Source organism: Ctenopharyngodon idella, chromosome 17, assembly GCF_019924925.1.
Source record: "Ctenopharyngodon idella isolate HZGC_01 chromosome 17, HZGC01, whole genome shotgun sequence".
Classification (NCBI taxonomy): domain Eukaryota; kingdom Metazoa; phylum Chordata; class Actinopteri; order Cypriniformes; family Xenocyprididae; genus Ctenopharyngodon; species Ctenopharyngodon idella.
The window spans coordinates 32,172,468-32,189,795 of NC_067236.1; the positions used below are offsets into that span (position 1 = coordinate 32,172,468).

Below are 17,328 nucleotides of genomic sequence, written 5' to 3' on the forward strand. Positions count from 1 at the left end.
GCGGCGTGGCATGGAGTCGATCAGTCTGTGGCACTGCTCAGGTGTTTTAAGAGCCCAGGTTGCTCTGATAGTGGCCTTCAGCTCTTCTGCATTGTTGGGTCTGGCATATCGCATCTTCCTCTTCACAATACCCCATAGATTTTCTATGGGGTTAAGGTCAGGCGAGTTTGCTGGCCAATTAAGAACAGGGATACCATGGTCTTTAAACCAGGTACTGGTAGCTTTGGCACTGTGTGCAGGTGCCAAGTCCTGTTGGAAAATGAAATCTGCATCTCCATAAAATTGGTCAGCAGCAGGAAGCATGAAGTGCTCTAAAACTTCCTGGTATACGGCTGTGTTGACCTTGGACCTCAGAAAACACAATGGACCAACAACAGCAGATGACATGGCACCCCAAACCATCACTGACTGTGGAAACTTTACACTGGACCTCAAGCAACGTGGATTGTGTGCCTCTCCTCTCTTCCTCCAGACTCTGGGACCCTGATTTCCAAAGGAATTTACTTTCATCAGAGAACATAACTTTGGACCACTCAGCAGCAGTCCAGTCCTTTTTGTCTTTAGCCCAGGCGAGACGCTTCTGACGCTGTCTGTTGTTCAAGAGTGGCTTGACACAAGGAATGCGACAGCTGAAACCCATGTCTTGCATACGTCTGTGTGTAGTGGTTCTTGAAGCACTGACTCCAGCTGCAGTCCACTCTTTGTGAATCTCCCCCACATTTTTGAATGGGTTTTGTTTCACAGTCCTCTCCAGGTTGCAGTTATCCCTATTGCTTGTACACTTTTTTCTACCACATCTTTTCCTTCCCTTCGTCTCTCTATTAATGTGCTTGGACACAGAGCACTGTGAACAGCCAGCCTCTTTTGCAATGACCTTTTGTGTCTTGCCCTCCTTGTGCAAGGTGTCAATGGTCGTCTTTTGGACAACTGTCAAGTCAGCAGTCTTCCCCATGATTGTGTAGCCTACAGAACTAGACTGAGAGACCATTTAAAGGCCTTTGCAGGTGTTTTGAGTTAATTAGCTGATTAGAGTGTGGCACCAGGTGTCTTCAATATTGAACCTTTTCACAATATTCTAATTTTCTGAGATACTGAATTTGGGATTTTCCTTAGTTGTCAGTTATAATCATCAAAATTAAAAGAAATAAACATTTGAAATATATCAGTCTGTGTGTAATGAATAAATATAATATACAAGTTTCACTTTTTTAATGGAATTAGTGAAATAAATCAACTTTTTGATGATATTCTAATTATATGACCAGCACCTGTATAAGCGCCTGTTGCTTGTAGCAGGCACAGGACTATGTCTTGGTGAATCAGATCTATGTCGTCAAACATCAAACTACCCCCTGATACGACAGCTTCTGCAAACTACAAAATGAAGTCATGAAAAAAGGGTATAAATTCACATTTTAAACATTAGTGAATGTGCATAATGACATAAATAACTAAAATACATTACAATTAAAAAATAAAAACTTACTTTACATATAAACACTCCACATGAATTGCCATCCTGCTGTAAACGGTGTGGTAAAGTACCACATTCCCATTTTTCCGAGTCTTCCTTTTGTGGCTATAAATTTGCTTTGTTTGGATTAAAATATTCAAAATGTTAATACAAGTTAATCAGACTAACAATTAATAAATGAGGATATGAATGGCATATTTGTCCTGACCTTACAGCCTGTTTACAGTGAACCAGTCTTCTTTGGTTTTCAAAGGTATAACATTTTCCATTCTTTAGGACATATCACCTGTAAAAAAAGATTATGAATGAATCTTGCTCTGAATTTAAACCATTGTAGTTTACAGAGAAGGGTGAAAATGGAGAAAGAAACAGACCATGAGTGTCCAGCGGTTATTCTCATTTAGTGACCATATAAGCACATCATGCCTCTGGATCCATCTACAGTAGAGATGCATGAAAAATTGTAACAGTTCACCAGTTCTCCAATAAAATGAAACATTTGTTTGTTACTTTTTTTCTTTTACTTTTTCATTGAACAAGCAGTGACTTTCCAAAATGCATTCTGAATCAATAACATATGTCTTGCCTGCATAGTTTTTTAGTGAGGTGGGTCAAGTATGCATTGATAACCTAAAATAAAAAATAAAACAAAGTAGTTTACACAGTTCTGAACTTTTGACATTTCCCATTTCAGGTCTTGGAGTCTCGACTAATGAGCTGATGATCTGAATCAGGTGTGTTTGATTAAGGAGACATGGAAAACATGCAGTGTTGGGGAGGCTCCAGGAATGTGTTTGGGAATCACTGGCCTAGAGCACATTTTAACTACTTAAATATTAATATCTAATATCCACTACATCAAATATTAGTTTGATATAATAATGTCATATAGTTCAGTTGTTTAATTTATTAATAAGGCTAATAGATATATTTTATTTCTTAAAATTAAGGCTTGTGCTATGAAAAGGGTGTTTGTTTATGTGTGTCTAAATTGGTATGGGCTGAAAACATGAAATGCACATTGAGTTTAATGGGTATGAAACCGAATGTCTAACGAATGTCAAACGTTAAACTCACTTTACTGCCGTACAGTAAACTCCTTCACTCTGAAAGAGACATGTTCATTTAGCGGCCATTTTGCGGTTCATTTCACAGTGTTTATATTACTATTACACCATTTTCCTTTACATATTTCAAGACTGTCGAAGTAAATAACTTACCCCCATCTGACCACACGAAAGAAGATCGCAAAATGTCCATTAAAAAAAAGTGCGGTGGCAGTTCTGCTTGCGTGTGCTCTTTGCATGCACCTGAAATGATATGAGAATCATTTTTAACAACATGGCAAACTGGATATATAGTTAACTCACATGTCCCGACCCCATCACATCCTCTTTCTCATAAATTATTAAATATTCAGTCAGGCCACATCCACACGAAGCCAGAGCTTTCCCTATCCAATCTTTTTTTTCCCCTCATCTTAAGAAATATCTGCGTACACACGAAACCACTGAAACCGACTGAAACGATGTAGTATACATGCCAGATCAGTATGTGGCGCTGCAATTCTGCCACAGAGATACATAAAAGCGGAGAATAAGGGAACTGAAAACGCTGGATGCATCTGGACGAAATGCCGATACGATACACAATTTTTGCGTATACAGCTCGTGCTCTCCGCATGCGTCTGCCTGCTATCCTCTACTGCACATGCGCATATGAACCACATTTTCAACCTTTTCACTGAACAAAAATAACTGAGTTCAGTGAACTTAGTTGCAATGATTTAAGTAACAGGTACATAACAGAAAGTAGTAATAAATGAGTAATGTCAACAGAGTAGAAACAGAATGCTGCTTTGAAACTTCAGCCAATTCCACACTATTAACACACAACTGCTCGGCTGAATATCCAGTCAATCATATTGTGAAGTTTGCTGATGACACGGCTGTGGAGGGATTGATATCCCACAACGATGAGTCCTTCTACAGACAGGAGATGGCAGAACTTGTGGACGGGTGCAGAGTAAACAACCTCTGCATTAATGTGGGTCAGACGGAGGAGATGGTCATGGACTTTAGGAGGAGAGGTTACACCCCCTCTCCCCTCTTCATCAGAGGAGCAGCTGTGGAAGTGGTCTCCAGTTTCAAGTATCTCGAGGTACACATTTCCATCGACTTCATCTGCCCAAAAAATGACTCACAGCAGCCTCCCCTCCATTGAGGACATTTACACCAGCAGGAGCAGAAGCAGAGCGTCCTGTATTATGAAGGATCCCACACGGCAAACGAACTGTTCGACCCTCTCCCCGTACTGTAATAACTGCAAAACAAGAGCAGCTGTGAATTTACATGTAACGCTTTAGTCCAATGATGATGATGATGATGAGTTTAAAAATGTTTTAAATAACAAAAAGATTTATTAAACAAACAAAACTCAGATTAGTGTTGTCACTGGATAACAAATATATGTACAAATAAAGAGCAATAAATAAAACACAAATGAAGTGTCTGAGTATTTTTGTCATTAGCATTTTTTCATTGTTCTTTACTGTTTGATTCAAGGTTTTATATCATTAGACTTGAGAAAGTTTCAATGCAAGTTTTGTTAAACTTTAACCTGAAGAAATCCTGATCTTGTTCTTTGACCCACACCTGATCATAAACTCTTCCAACACTTACCAGGAAGAGACTGACTTATTATTTCTCTTTTCTGTCATACTGACTCTCTTCTCTCTTGACAAAAGCAATAAAGAATCAGCGATCAGTGGAGAATGAAGAGAAACACTTTCAAGAAGGATTTTTGAGACATTTGTTTCTGAACAGACAGCAGATCGTTGTGATTCTCAAGGTGATTCATTTTTAAAACCGTCGTTCAGAAAGTGAAAAAGTTTATGTCGCTGGAGCTCAAACAGTGAAAATGGCTTCACTAAATGTTTCTGCTGAAGAGCTTTCTTGTCCCATGTGCTGTGAAATCTTCAAGACTCCTGTTCTTTTATCATGTAGTCACAGTGTCTGTAAAGAGTGTCTTCAACAGTTCTGGAGAACCAAGAAAACTCAGGAGTGTCCTGTCTGCAGGAGAAGATCCTCAAAAGATAATCCTCCAATTAATCTTGTGTTAAAAAACTTATGTGAGTTGGTCCTGAAGGAGAGAAATGAGACGAGTTCATCAGGATCTGAGGAGATCTGCAGTTTACACAGTGAGAAACTCAAACTCTTCTGTCTGGAGGACAAACAGCCTGCGTGTTTAGTGTGTATTAATTCACAGAAACACATCAGTCACACATTCAGACCCATCAATGAAGTGGTTTCATCATATAAGGTAAGACAAATGACTCTTCTTTCACATGTAAGTGAAGAATTTATCCTCTGCATTTCACCCATTCAAGTTAGTGCACACACATTAGGAGTAGTGAGAAGAGATTCAGTGTGTCACCGGAGAGAGATTGAGGTTCAGTCATTTCCTGCCGGTATTGAGAATCGAACCCGCAACCTTCAGGTTACCAGTCTGACTCTCTAAACGTTAGGTCACGACTTCCCTTTCTTTGACTTGTAAAGAACAATACTTAGTCATAAACATAAATATCACATTCAATATTTCTTTCTGCCATTTTACTCAACTTCATTTGACATTTACTGTGCTGTGAAAAAGTGTTTACCCCTATCCTGATTTCTTCTGTTTTTGTCTCATACTATTTTAAATACATAAAACAAAGGCAACCTGAGTAAACACAGAATACAGTTTACACCTATCACCCATGTGAAAAACTACCAGATGGCCAATCAGAGAGATTGCAATCCTCGGCGACTGCACACACTGTAAAGTCAAGTCAAGTCAAGTCAAGTCACCTTTATTTATATAGCGCTTTTTACAATGTAGATTGTGTCAAAGCAGCTTTACATTGATAACTGGTACATTGCTTGTACCAGTAATGATGGCTTTGATTTTACCATATCAATCCGAGTGCGAGTCCTATGATGAAATGTTGGAAGAACTAGTTATTCAATATGAACCTCCATCGTAAGGACGACTTGAGCAGGACGTTTCTCAGTAATACACTACTCAGTTTGATGGATACAATATAAGATGTTGTAACTGTAACTCCTCACCATCAGCATTAACAAGTGTATATCCATCAACAAACCAATGTGTAGCCTATATTTCTAATTTATAGTGATGCACATGTGGGAACTGTATTATTAACTTTATCGATAACAGCGCATATATTAGCCGAGCACTAAAGTGAATGACTGATGTAACATTAAAGTTTATAAAACAAATCTTGCTCCATCCTTTATCATTACTCAGAGTAGTAAGAACAACAGACAATCTGCATTAATGGACAGTTTTAGGTAATAGTGGGACACAGATGATTAGCAGAAGTATTTCAGCCGGTTAGACCCACAATATAAAACACAAAACGATGTATTTGAACACCCAGTAGAAAATATATTAATTAAAAAAATTAATTATACTTGATTCTGAAGAGCAAGTTCTTCCAAATGAACTGGGTACTGTCCCATCTTTAATGCATTTTGTAAATCCCATTTAGACCTCACTGAGATTTGAGAAGCAATCTTCAGAAGGTTATTCTGCTGTTGTATCGCTGTGGTCATTTTAACCAATTAGTAATTATGGGGGGAAATACATTTTCACGCAGGTGCAGATCATATTGGATAACTTTTTTTGCTTCAGTAAATAACATTGTCTTTTACAAACTGTACTTTGTGTTTTCTCAGGCTGCCTTTGTTTTATGGTAGTTTTTCATTTCTGAATCAATTTAGTATGAGATGTTCACAAAAACAGAAGAAATCAGGATGAGGGAAAATACTTTTTCACAGCATTATATGATCATATCACTGTATTCTCTTCTTCTCTTCACTGTAATCTGGTGTTTTATGTGTTTTTGTTCAATTCTAGGAGGAGCTCAATACAGCACTGAAGTCCTTACAAGAGAAACTTCAACACAATGAAAAAATGAAAGGAGAGTTTGAGAAAACAGCTCAACACATCAAGGTGAGGAAACAGAATCAGAGTCATTTTCATCACAGCTGTAGGATCACTATATACAGTTATGATCTGATATATTTAATATAATGGATTCCAGTTTATTATTTCTGTAAATGACGAGCAGCGATCTGCTTCTGGATCCGTTATATGTCGGTATCCGAGTTCATCTCTGATATGAATGATGTGAAGTGTTGATGTGTGTCGATTGAGATGATTGAAGTGAATGTGATTTGATTTCAGTCTCAAGCTGAGCACACAGAGCGTCAGATTAAACAGCAGTTTGAGAAGCTTCATCAGTTTCTCAGAGATGAAGAAGAAGCTACAATCACTGCACTGAGGGAGGAAGAGGAGCAGAAGAAGCAGATGATGAAGGAGAAGCTGGAGGAGATGAACAGACACATCTCAGCTCTTTCACACACAATCAAAGACACGGAGGAGATGATGAAAGCCAATGACGTCTGCTTTCTGAAGGTCTGATTTCAGATCATTGGTTGATCATTGGTTCATTGATTGAGTTCTTGATGATAAATGGTGTGCTTGTTCTGCAGGAGTTTCCCGTCTCAAAGGAAAGGTGAGTGATCTGCTCCTGTCTCTGGTCTCTCTGGTTCTGATCCAAAGCCACTGCAGTTCTGACTCCTGAATGTTCTTCCAGAGTCCAGAGCTCACAGCCGGATCCACAGATGGCTTCTGGAGCTTTGATTCATGTGCCGCGTTACTTGGGCAACCTGCCGTTCAGAGTCTGGAAGAAGATGCAGGACATCGTCCAAAACAGTGAGTCTGACTGCAGAAAGAAAGAAAGAAAGAAAGAAAGAAAGAAAGATGACACGCTCCTCTCAAAACATCACATTAATTGGTTAAAAGGTTAATGATCAAAACAAAACAATTACCACCCATTCATCAGAAAACATCTTCATCAAATTGACGTTTTACCCATTTCTACATCATCAAACAAAGTCACATCTCCCATTTAAAAAAAAAGAAGTCATACAATAAACAATTTCACAGAAACTTGTGCGAGAAAGAGTTAATGTGAATAATGGGAGATGGAAACACATTTGGTGAATTAATTCTGACATAACGAACATTAAACCCATGTGACTAATCGGCTGTTTCTGCTGATGGTGTTTTATTTACTGTTGGTTACTAGTGTTGGGCTTGTTACTCAAAAAATGTAATTAATTACGCCTTTCAAAAGTAATATTGTTGCTTTACTTATTACATTCTGGCAACAGTAATTAGTTACATTACTAGTTATATTACTTTTCCTTCACGCCCCACAGAAGTAATTGTGTATCTTCCCCATAAAATTCTTCTAAAATGTCACTAACAACATATTTCTGCCTCATCATTTGAACAAAATGCACATTGGATTGCAGTCAGAAGTTATTACAAACACTCAGTGGTGACTGATAGTGACTTTTAAGTAAAAGTGTTGTATTAATCTCATTAATTGTCATGTTAGCTTGAAGCTAATTGTAGCTAGTAATTTCTCTATTACCCATATACGATTATATTTCATGATGTATTTTATCAAGAGAAATCACATAAGTTCATAAGAAAATGTTTAGTTTTCCAAAAAGATTTTTAATTATAGTAATATAATTTATATGGGGATCAGATGGATGTGGGAGAGCAAGCCATGTAATGCCAGAGTAAAGTAAAGCCACAACTTACACAACGTGTTCAGATCATCTTTTCTCCTGACAATGTAATGGCAATATTTCCATCCGCTGAATCTAGTTTTTTTCCATATTTCAAGCTCTCCTGCTGCACTGGTGACTTCATGTTCCTGTGCGAGTCGTGAAAATAATGAAAATAAATCTAGGAATTATTGGATTGTTGGATTTCAAATCAGTAGGGGTTGAGGCATCAAAAGTAACTAAGTAACGAGTTGTTTTATGGATGGTAACTGTAATATTATTACTGAAATCTTATTAGTAATTAGTTACACTACTAGTTACTGCAAAAAGTAAAATTATTACTGTAAGTTACTGCCCAACACTGCTGGTTACTAAACCACCATCATCCACTCACACAACTTAATGGAAACACACCTGATTCACATTCGTTTTTTTGTTTTGTTTTAAAGTTTTTTTTTTTTTTTTTTGGCAAACTTTGAAAAGATTGCTTCACGTTTGGATGGAAACTCAGCTATTCATACCTTTTGGAAAAAGACTTTTCAGATAAAAAAAAATCTAGAAAAGCCTCTCATATTTTCCTAATATAATCAGTGTTACCTCCTCTTGTACTCTCTTTTATCTTTTCAATAACAAGAAAGAAAAAAGATGATATTTTATGGTCACATGACAAGACCAATCACATATAATCACAATGTCTTTCAACAGGACTCTTCAGATCCGTCTTTAGAGTTTATTAAAGCTCCTCTTTAGTGTTTCTGGATTCACTTTCTGACTGTTTAGATTTGAATTTTTGTCAGTTGGAGTTTGAACAGTTTTGATTCATTTGATCATTCTGTCAATGACAGTCTGTGGGATTTTACAGAGTTTTGATCGTCATTTTTAGGAAAACTTTAAGTCTGCCTGTCTATCTATCATAGCAACCACCCAGAACACGTTAACAACCGCATAGCAACCACCCAGAACACCATAGCAACAGCATAGCAACCACACAGAATATTCTAGCACCCACCCAGAACACCATAGCAACCCCCCAGAATACCCTAGCAACCGCATAGCAAGACCCTAGCAACCACTCAGAATACCTTAGCAACCGCATAACACCCTAGCAACCACCCAGAGTACCTTAGCAACCACATAGCAACAACTTAGCAACCACTCAGAGTACCCTATCAACCGCATAGCAACACCTTAGCAACCACCCCGACTTCCCTAGCAACCACATAGCAACACCCTAGCAACCAACCTAACACCCTAGCAATCGCATAGCAACACCCTAGCAACCACCCCGAGTACCCTAGCAACTGCATAGCAACACCCTAGCAACCACACAGAATACCTTAACAACCACATAGCAACACCCTAGCAACCACCCAGAATACCTTAGCAAACGCATAGCAACACCTTTGCAACCACTCAAAATACCTTAGCAACCGTATAGCAACATCTTAGCAACCACCCTGAATACCTTAGCAACACCTTAGCAACCACTCCGAGTACCCTAGCAACCACATAGCAACAACCTAGAGTACCTTAGCAACCACATAGCAACACCCTAGCAACCATCCAAAATATCTTAGTAACCACTCCAAGTACCTTAGCAACCACCCTGAATACCTTAGCAACACCTTAGCAACCACTCCGAGTACTCTAGCAACCACATAACAACACCCTAGGAACAACCCAGAGTACCTTAGCAACCACATAGCAACACCCTAGCAACCATCTAAAATACCTTAGCAACCACCCCGAGTACCTTAGCAACCACATATCAAAACCCCAGCAACCATATAAAGCCCTTGCAACCACTCAGAGTACCCTTACTCTATCTATCTATCTATCTATCTATCTATCTATCTATCTATCATCATCATCTTTTAAAACTACAAAACTAAAACTATTTCAAACTACAAGCTTTTAAAACTTCTTCAAACATTTTTCAAACCAATTTAAAGTTTGTCTACAGTTTTTAATTGATGGACACAAATGTCTGAATCACACATTTAATGTTTGTAGTTGATGATAAAATGAGTGTGAAACTAATAACAGCACTGACAGTGATCAGAGGAACATGTCTGATGTGTTTGATCAACAGGACGAGTGTCATAATTCATAATAATCTGTGTTGGTTCACTCTTGATCATTATATGAACATCAGAATAAAAGCATCTGTTGATTGTGTCTCATCAGCTCCTGTGATTCTGGATCCAAACACTGCAGATCCACGTCTCGTCCTGTCTGATGATCTGACCAGTGTGAGAATCAGCGGGAACTATCAACCTCTTCCTGATAATCCAGAGAGATTTGACAGTCTCTGTGTTCTGGGTTCAGAGGGGTTTAACTCAGGAACACACTGCTGGGATGTGGAGGTTAAACAGAGTCAATACTGGATTCTTGGAGTAACCACAGCATCAAACCAGAGGAAGGGATTGGGTTTCTTCAACACTGGTGTCTGGTATGTGTCGTACAGATGGACTGCAGGTTTTCGTGTCAAACAGAAGCTTGATCGTGTGAGAGTGAATCTGGACTATGACAGAGGAAGGGTGTCATTCTCTGATCCTGTAACTAACACACATCTACACACACTCACAACCACCTTCACTCACACACTCTTTCCATTCTTCAGGTGTTATGACTCTCTCAGGATCTTAGCGGTCAATAGTCAGTAATCGTTACTCCTGTAGGTCTGGATCTTCCTGCTTTCATCATGTTTCCAATATTTAATCCAGATCACATGAGTAAGAGTGCTGTTGATCTGAATATCAGTACGGTGGCTGTGATTGGGCCGTGATGATCACATGACTGATATCAGCACTACAGCAACACTCACACTCTCATATTTCATATCAACAGATCAATAAACAACAAGTTTATTTAATTAGATTATAGAAACACAATTAGACCAATTAATGTTAGGTTAATAACATTTACCTGATTATTTCAGTGAAGTTTGTCACTTTGCTAATTTTCACAAAATTATTTTTTTTTTTTCTTAAAACTGAACCTAATTCTACAGTTTCAGTGAATTTATAAATGAATAATTGTTTATATCAGTTTAAATGATCATGTGTTCACTTCAATACATGTAAATGATGAACACTTAGAAACTCTTGATTAGTGCTGTTTACGGATCTGATCCTAAAAAACAAAAAGTCAAAGTTTCTGTGATTCACTGAAATCTGACAAAGACTGAGTTTCAGAACAGAATTTGATCATCCCGAGTTTAAAAAGTTTTAAAGCTTTTGAACTACAGCATCATTCAGACACACAGACATCAAGAATCTCAACACTGACAATCAAAAGCTTCATGCCGCAGTGCATGCTGGGAGTTTTGTATTATGAAGCTTTTGATTGTCATTGCTGAGATTCATATGCAGATTTTTGATGTGTGAATGATGCAGTACCTCTGAATGTGGTGATGATGTCATAATCATCATGATCGTCTGATTGGCTGATCTCATCCTGTGTTTATAAATCAGAGTCTTCCTCAGAAAGACAGGAGTAACTCTGGTGTAAAATAGTCTCTATATCAGATCACATCTAACAATCATTACAGGTAGTAAGTTAGTTTCACATCACAATTAGTATTTAATTCTTACATCTTTGTGTGGAGCTGCTTGACATTCTTCTTTAGGCAGATGTTTATTAAGATGTTTTGAGTTCAACAACATCAGTTCATACGTGTGAAACTCCAGTAGGGTTCAACAGGTTAAAGACACCCTACCAAAACTGTGCTTTAACTACTCCATAGTGTATGATTGAAGAAAAATATATATGTTTGTATTAAACACTGATGGAGCAACAGATTTTGTGTGAAAATAAATCATAACAGTAAAATCTGTCTTTGTGTATGTGTTTGCATTTACTTGGTTAGAAATATCTTGAATTGAACAGGATCATCATGATTTGTTTGTACACTCAAGCTCCATTCTTCTGCCTTCAGCGGCGCTTGATGACGTGACAGCTGAGATATGCAGGACACTGCGGTCAGGCCAGCCGCGAAAAAAAGTATGTGCTCGTATTACTATGATCATGGTAATTTCAGGAACCTCAGAGTGATCTTATCTTTGGGCCTGTTCACACCTGGTCACTTCATGCATTTTCTCTGATCAGATAGCTATCGTGAAAAAAACAGGTGTAAATGCTCTCTGAAACGTATTTGAGACTGATTTAAATCCAATCACTCAAACCACTTCAGGAGGTATTCTGGGACACATTTGTTATGATGCAAATTCAATGTCCCTTCAGTTCTGGTCTCAAAGAAAACTCTCAGAGTCGAATCTCCAGATCCCAGCAGTTTAACTTTATTGACTAGCATCAAAGTGAGACGCCAGCTCCACATCTGAATCTCTATAGCCAGGGCGCAGTTCTTATACATTTTTCTTATCTGTTAAATAACAACAAAGTAGCATAATTTTCTGGCAAGATTCACCCCTACAATTTTTCCCATAGTTTCATTTACAGGTGCTCTCCTCCCTTTCTCTTCCTGGAGTCTCCCAAATACTCCCCAACATTTTCACCAATTAAACTGCAGGAGTTGCTTACGCAAGAAATATTTCTCTTTGTAAGGGCGGCCGACTGCTAACTAGTCGACATCTTTTGACTTACTCCCTAATGGTGGAAATCTGCCAATTGAAGGTGTTCATTGAATTGTGATCACAGTAGGTCATGAGGCCTCAAAACACTTCTGGCTTTTATAGTAAGCAAACTATTTCTACAATTGTTTTCTATAGAATAGATAAAATACTCCATCAAATCCCTCCTTTGGGAATCTTTTAATTCCCACCTCCATTGCCCTTGCCCAGAGTGCAACCTCACAAGTCAGCCCTCTCATCTTCTGTCTCAGGACCAATAGTGGTCCTCCTTTTCACTACCAAACGGCCGCCTCATGTGACTGCACTCCAGAAGAGGTCAGAGTCAAACATCACTGCCCACAGTTTTTACTAGGGAAGTGTAAAAGGCTCTGCCTCCCTAACTAAACACTCCAGCGGGTCACAAAATCAAAAACAAATCAACAATTTGTGTTAAAGTGTGAGCGTGGAATGTCTTGGCCTTGCCCATGGTTGTCATGATTATGTAGAATATATCAGTGATTAAACTCATTATAGTTAACATAAGATGCTTAAGGATGTTAATTTTGGTGCACTGGTTTTCCCACGGTGCCAGAGGAACTCTCAGGTGCTTCCGGTGGCCTGGAGCGCTATCTGGGCTGCTCCAGAGGTCTCGCCTAGGACACTATCTGGTGTTGGGGCTGACGGCGGGTTTTTAAACCACCAGTAGAGTCTGTCCTAGCTGCCAAGCACTGATGCACTCGTCGATTCTTTCTTCTCTTGAGTCCCATGGGACTTTTCAGTAGATTAGTAAGTTACACATAACACGGATAATGACCCGCTTCAGACCCTCAGTCATCCCCTCTCATTCATATAGTGTAATATAAGTATAATAACTTGAACAAACATAATAATAAAAGATAAAAATGAAGATAAAATCATGAAGGGGGTTTTACACCAAAATAACAAATAAAACACCCTTTAACTAACAGCCTACTCAGCCATGTTCTAAACTGCTTACTGAGTTTTTGCCCCAAAAGAAATACATGATGTGGCTAACTCCCTTTCTCACCAAAAACATCATCAAACTTTAGGACAGAAATAAAAAAGGCACCCCTTCCATATTTTCTTGTAAAAGCTCTTACAGAAAATCGGCCTGTTCATCCATCCCTGGACCAACTGGATACACTCCAGAATCGGTGCATATATCGACTCCAGATGCATTGGCTATCACTGATCTGAGAAAAGGCACAACACAACAAAACAAAAATAGCAACAGCCACTGTTGTTATTATTCCCACTTTAGTAAGCCATTTACCCCATAATTCAAATATTTTGTCAAACTAGCTCCAAATATGCTCATCTCCAACATTTTCAGTGATTTCTTCCTTTATTATTCAGTTTCTTCATTTCCTCATTGAACGATCCATCAGGAGCTGTATTATTTGGAAAAAAGGTACAACAGTTAGCTTCATATATTTTACAAACACCTTTCTTCTGCGAATAACTAATTTAATGTTTGTCTGTTTTGCCATGTCAATTTACTTATGGGTCTCCAACTGTTCTCCCAAGGCTCTCAATGTGTTTTCAGCATGGTTAATGAGCTTCTGTTAATCACAATAAATATAATTGATATTTTTTCCACAAATTATCCACACAAATGTACTCAAATTCTGATTTTATTTTTATTTTTTTCTGCTAATAAGCTGCTCTTTTAAAGGACTGGAGATCTCAGCATTATCTCAAATTCATGACCATCAATATTAACATCACGTAATTCCTGGTAATAACAGCATTTGTGTGTGTGCACGTATTACTATGATTACGGTAATTTCAGGACCCACAGAGTGATCTTATCTTTGGGCCTGTTTACACCTGGTCACATTTGTGATATCATGAGTTTGTAATTTTGTAATTACTACTTTAGACCTAGCCCTAAAAAAATGAACTATTGACCAGGATGGAGTGACCAGCACCATAGCTTTATCATTCACTTACTTCACTTAAATGCAAGTAAAACATCTACTTTTAAAGTTTCAAATAAGTTTTGGGAGAATAAAATGTCAAAATGTGGGTGAAATATTGTTCCATTGTCATTCAGTCTAACACTTATATTTATGTAAAAATTGAAACAACATACTTATTCTGACCTGTACGTATTAAAATATATAAAAGAATAAGTGAGCATACTGAATTAATTTTATTGCATTTTAAATGAGTAAAACATTCTTGCTGACAAATGGGCAAACTAGGATAGTGGCAAAGTTTAAAAATGTAAAATGACAAGTAATTAGCATTTGGGGTAAAAGTAATTAGTCTTTAATATGGCATAAATAGATTTTTGTTGTAATTATCCCTGACAAGATTGTTACACTGAATGACATTTTAGTGGGTGTCTTCTGTAAATCATGCTAAAAATGAAAGATATTTAATTTTGCCCTTAAATCAATATTGTATCGCATATTGCTTAAATTATCATAGACTGTATAAGCACACTGCAAAAAATCATCTTCTTCCTCAGAATATCTATCTTGATTTCAGCACAAATAACTAAACATTCTCAAAGGTGCAATATGTAATAATTTTGCAGTAAAATAACCAAAAACCACTAGGCCAGTGTTATATACTGTATTTTGGTCACTTGAGTACTTACAATATCCCAAATGTTTCCAACTACTTGTAAATCGTGAGAAAATTGCAATTTCAACCAAGGCTCCGGGACGTGTGAGGAGTCGCCTGTCAATGGCGTCATACCCGCGTTATCTTCGGTTTCCGGTTTTATTTTGTAGAAACCATGGAAACACCAAAGACGCTTTAATATTTACATGTTTTAATAGACAAGGGAACAACTGTTTTGACATATTTATAGACAGAAAACGAATTATTGTTATATAGTTCAACACGTTTAGTCTTATTGTTTAAATCTAATTTTCTTGATTTTTTGCGAGTACCATGCTTTACCATGCCTCAGAGAAAAACACTATTTTGTGAAGTAGCTAACATAGCATAATCAGATGCAACTTTATTTTTAGTAACAGTAATACAGAATTTTCTCCATCATATAATATGTTTTAAAATTAATTGCATGCCATTTATCAACACAAGCCATCCAGCATTTAATATGATATTCTAAAATCGATCTATCTCACTGCAGTGTGTAACAACTGTCTCATAACAGCCGCTGAGCGAACGCACAGAGTAACATTATAACATAATTTTCAACACACTCAAATGTATCTAATATGATAAACAGTGCTGTGTTACCTTATGACCGGAATAGCGGAAGTGGCGCCGGCGACTGTGGCATAATAAAAGTCCCGCTGCTCGTGAGGCGTGTGTTGCGCAATCGCTCCAGCGACCTCGTTCAGCTCCAACAACACTCGGTCCTGCTCTGCTTCATACTACAGTAACGTTAATAATCACATCCATGAACATGATTTCTTCCTGAGTCCTATCCCAATTCTTTTCCACCGGCCATTGAGGTGGAGACCACATGTCCCAAGATTCCGCGCTCAAACTTGGCGTCATCAAGCTACGCCTTTGTTTTGAATAGGCCTCTAGCGACCTCTAGCGGACAGAAAATATTACATATTGCACCTTTAAATCAAGATACATTTACTGGAGAAGAAAAATCAGGTCTTGTTTTCTGTTAAACTGAGCGACTTAAAAGTAGAACAAATATCTGCCACTGCAATCAGAGAGAAAAACATTCCATTTTTAAGCACAAACTCACTTTATTTTGATACAAGCAAGACGTAATATCTGAAGTAATTTTTCATCTCCAGTAAATCTTGATTTAAGAATGTTTAGATATTTGCAAGAGAACAAGAGAATCATTTTTCTGATCAAAGGCACTAAAGACGAGCCTGTACATTAGTCTATACTAGTAGAGTTAAAGGCTAACTGCACTGTATTTACAGATTAAATGTGAAATTAATAAATATGAAGCATGTTTCTAATGGTTTAAGGTGTGAGTGAGCAGAGGATCCTCTTCATGTCGAATCTCTCACACCCTGATCTGGTATCCGTTCAGATCCGCTGCAGGCCCCGCTCTCTTCTCCACTGACAGCCTGTGGAAACAGCGCCACCTAGTGTTAGAACAGCTGTAGTGATTCTGATGGTGTGTAGTGAGATCTGTAGGTACCGTCTGTTCTTGTGGATTGGGCTGCCCGGGTTAATATACAATTTGTTGCAGATGCTGATATTTATATGGACAAAAAGTAAGATGAAATTCCGATGCTTGTAATGTAAATCAGTGAGATGTTTATAACAGTATAGCAGATACTGACATAAAATGCATATAAACATCAATATCTGCCAATAATATGTCTTAGATAGATGATATTTAAATGCTTAGTTTTATGATCAAAGACTTATCCTTTAGGACAGGAGACGCACTTGCACTGAGAGCAGTGAGGAGGGAACTAGAGGTCGGGATCAAGAGGGAGAAGGCTAATTATGCTCGGAAAATACAGGGTCACTTTTCCACCAAAGACCCCCAGAGCATGTGGAAGGGCATCAAGAGCATCACCGACTACAGCAGGAAAGATGTTGTATGTCCTCAGGATCCATCTTTTCCCAATGCCCTGAATACTCAAGACATCTACTATAATCCCCATTCCCAAAAACTCGGCCGTGATAAGCAGGAATGACTACC

At 38.0% G+C, this 17,328-nt stretch overlaps 3 protein-coding genes and 1 long non-coding RNA gene across 14 annotated transcripts in view; 2 read left to right on the forward strand and 2 right to left on the reverse strand.

The window, feature by feature from the left end:
- LOC127498631 (E3 ubiquitin-protein ligase TRIM35-like) overlaps positions 1-17,328 on the forward strand; it is a 69,905-nt gene that overhangs the window by 41,833 nt on the left and 10,744 nt on the right. For 2 of the 10 annotated variants that reach the window (XR_007925932.1, XR_007925934.1), the window contains exon 8: positions 10,861-11,954. The exons of 1 other annotated variant lie outside the window; for it this stretch is intronic. Coding sequence is in view for 5 of the 9 variants with exons in the window: in XM_051868231.1 (XP_051724191.1) it covers positions 4,394-4,795; positions 6,395-6,490; positions 6,725-6,955; positions 7,033-7,055; positions 7,137-7,255; positions 10,312-10,790 (1,350 nt within the window). In the remaining 4 variants the exon portion in view is untranslated. Of the gene's footprint in view, positions 1-4,323; positions 4,796-6,394; positions 6,491-6,724; positions 6,956-7,032; positions 7,056-7,136; positions 7,256-10,311; positions 11,955-17,328 lie in introns of those variants that run through there. 7 more of the 10 variants (XM_051868225.1, XM_051868227.1, XM_051868231.1 and 4 more) reach the window with 6 other exon arrangements.
- LOC127498633 (nuclear factor 7, ovary-like) overlaps positions 1-17,328 on the forward strand; it is a 56,627-nt gene that overhangs the window by 28,555 nt on the left and 10,744 nt on the right. The window contains exon 1 of one of the 2 annotated variants that reach the window (XM_051868233.1): positions 4,140-4,324. The exons of the other annotated variant lie outside the window; for it this stretch is intronic. The gene's annotated coding sequence lies outside the window, so the exon portion shown is untranslated. Of the gene's footprint in view, positions 1-4,139; positions 4,325-17,328 lie in introns of those variants that run through there. 2 annotated transcript variants of the gene reach the window in all.
- Positions 1,272-3,031, reverse strand: LOC127498642 (uncharacterized). Its single transcript, XR_007925937.1, has 3 exons — positions 1,849-3,031; positions 1,487-1,760; positions 1,272-1,374 (listed from the first exon to the last, which is right to left on the reverse strand). It is a non-coding gene; the product is annotated as an uncharacterized LOC127498642 (long non-coding RNA).
- Positions 16,639-17,328, reverse strand: part of vash1 (vasohibin 1) — a 33,098-nt gene continuing 32,408 nt past the window's right edge. Inside the window, exon 7 of the mRNA XM_051868243.1 lies at positions 16,639-16,741. Within this exon, the coding sequence (XP_051724203.1) occupies positions 16,678-16,741 (64 nt within the window). The 3' untranslated portion in view covers positions 16,639-16,677. The remainder of the gene's footprint in view (positions 16,742-17,328) is intronic.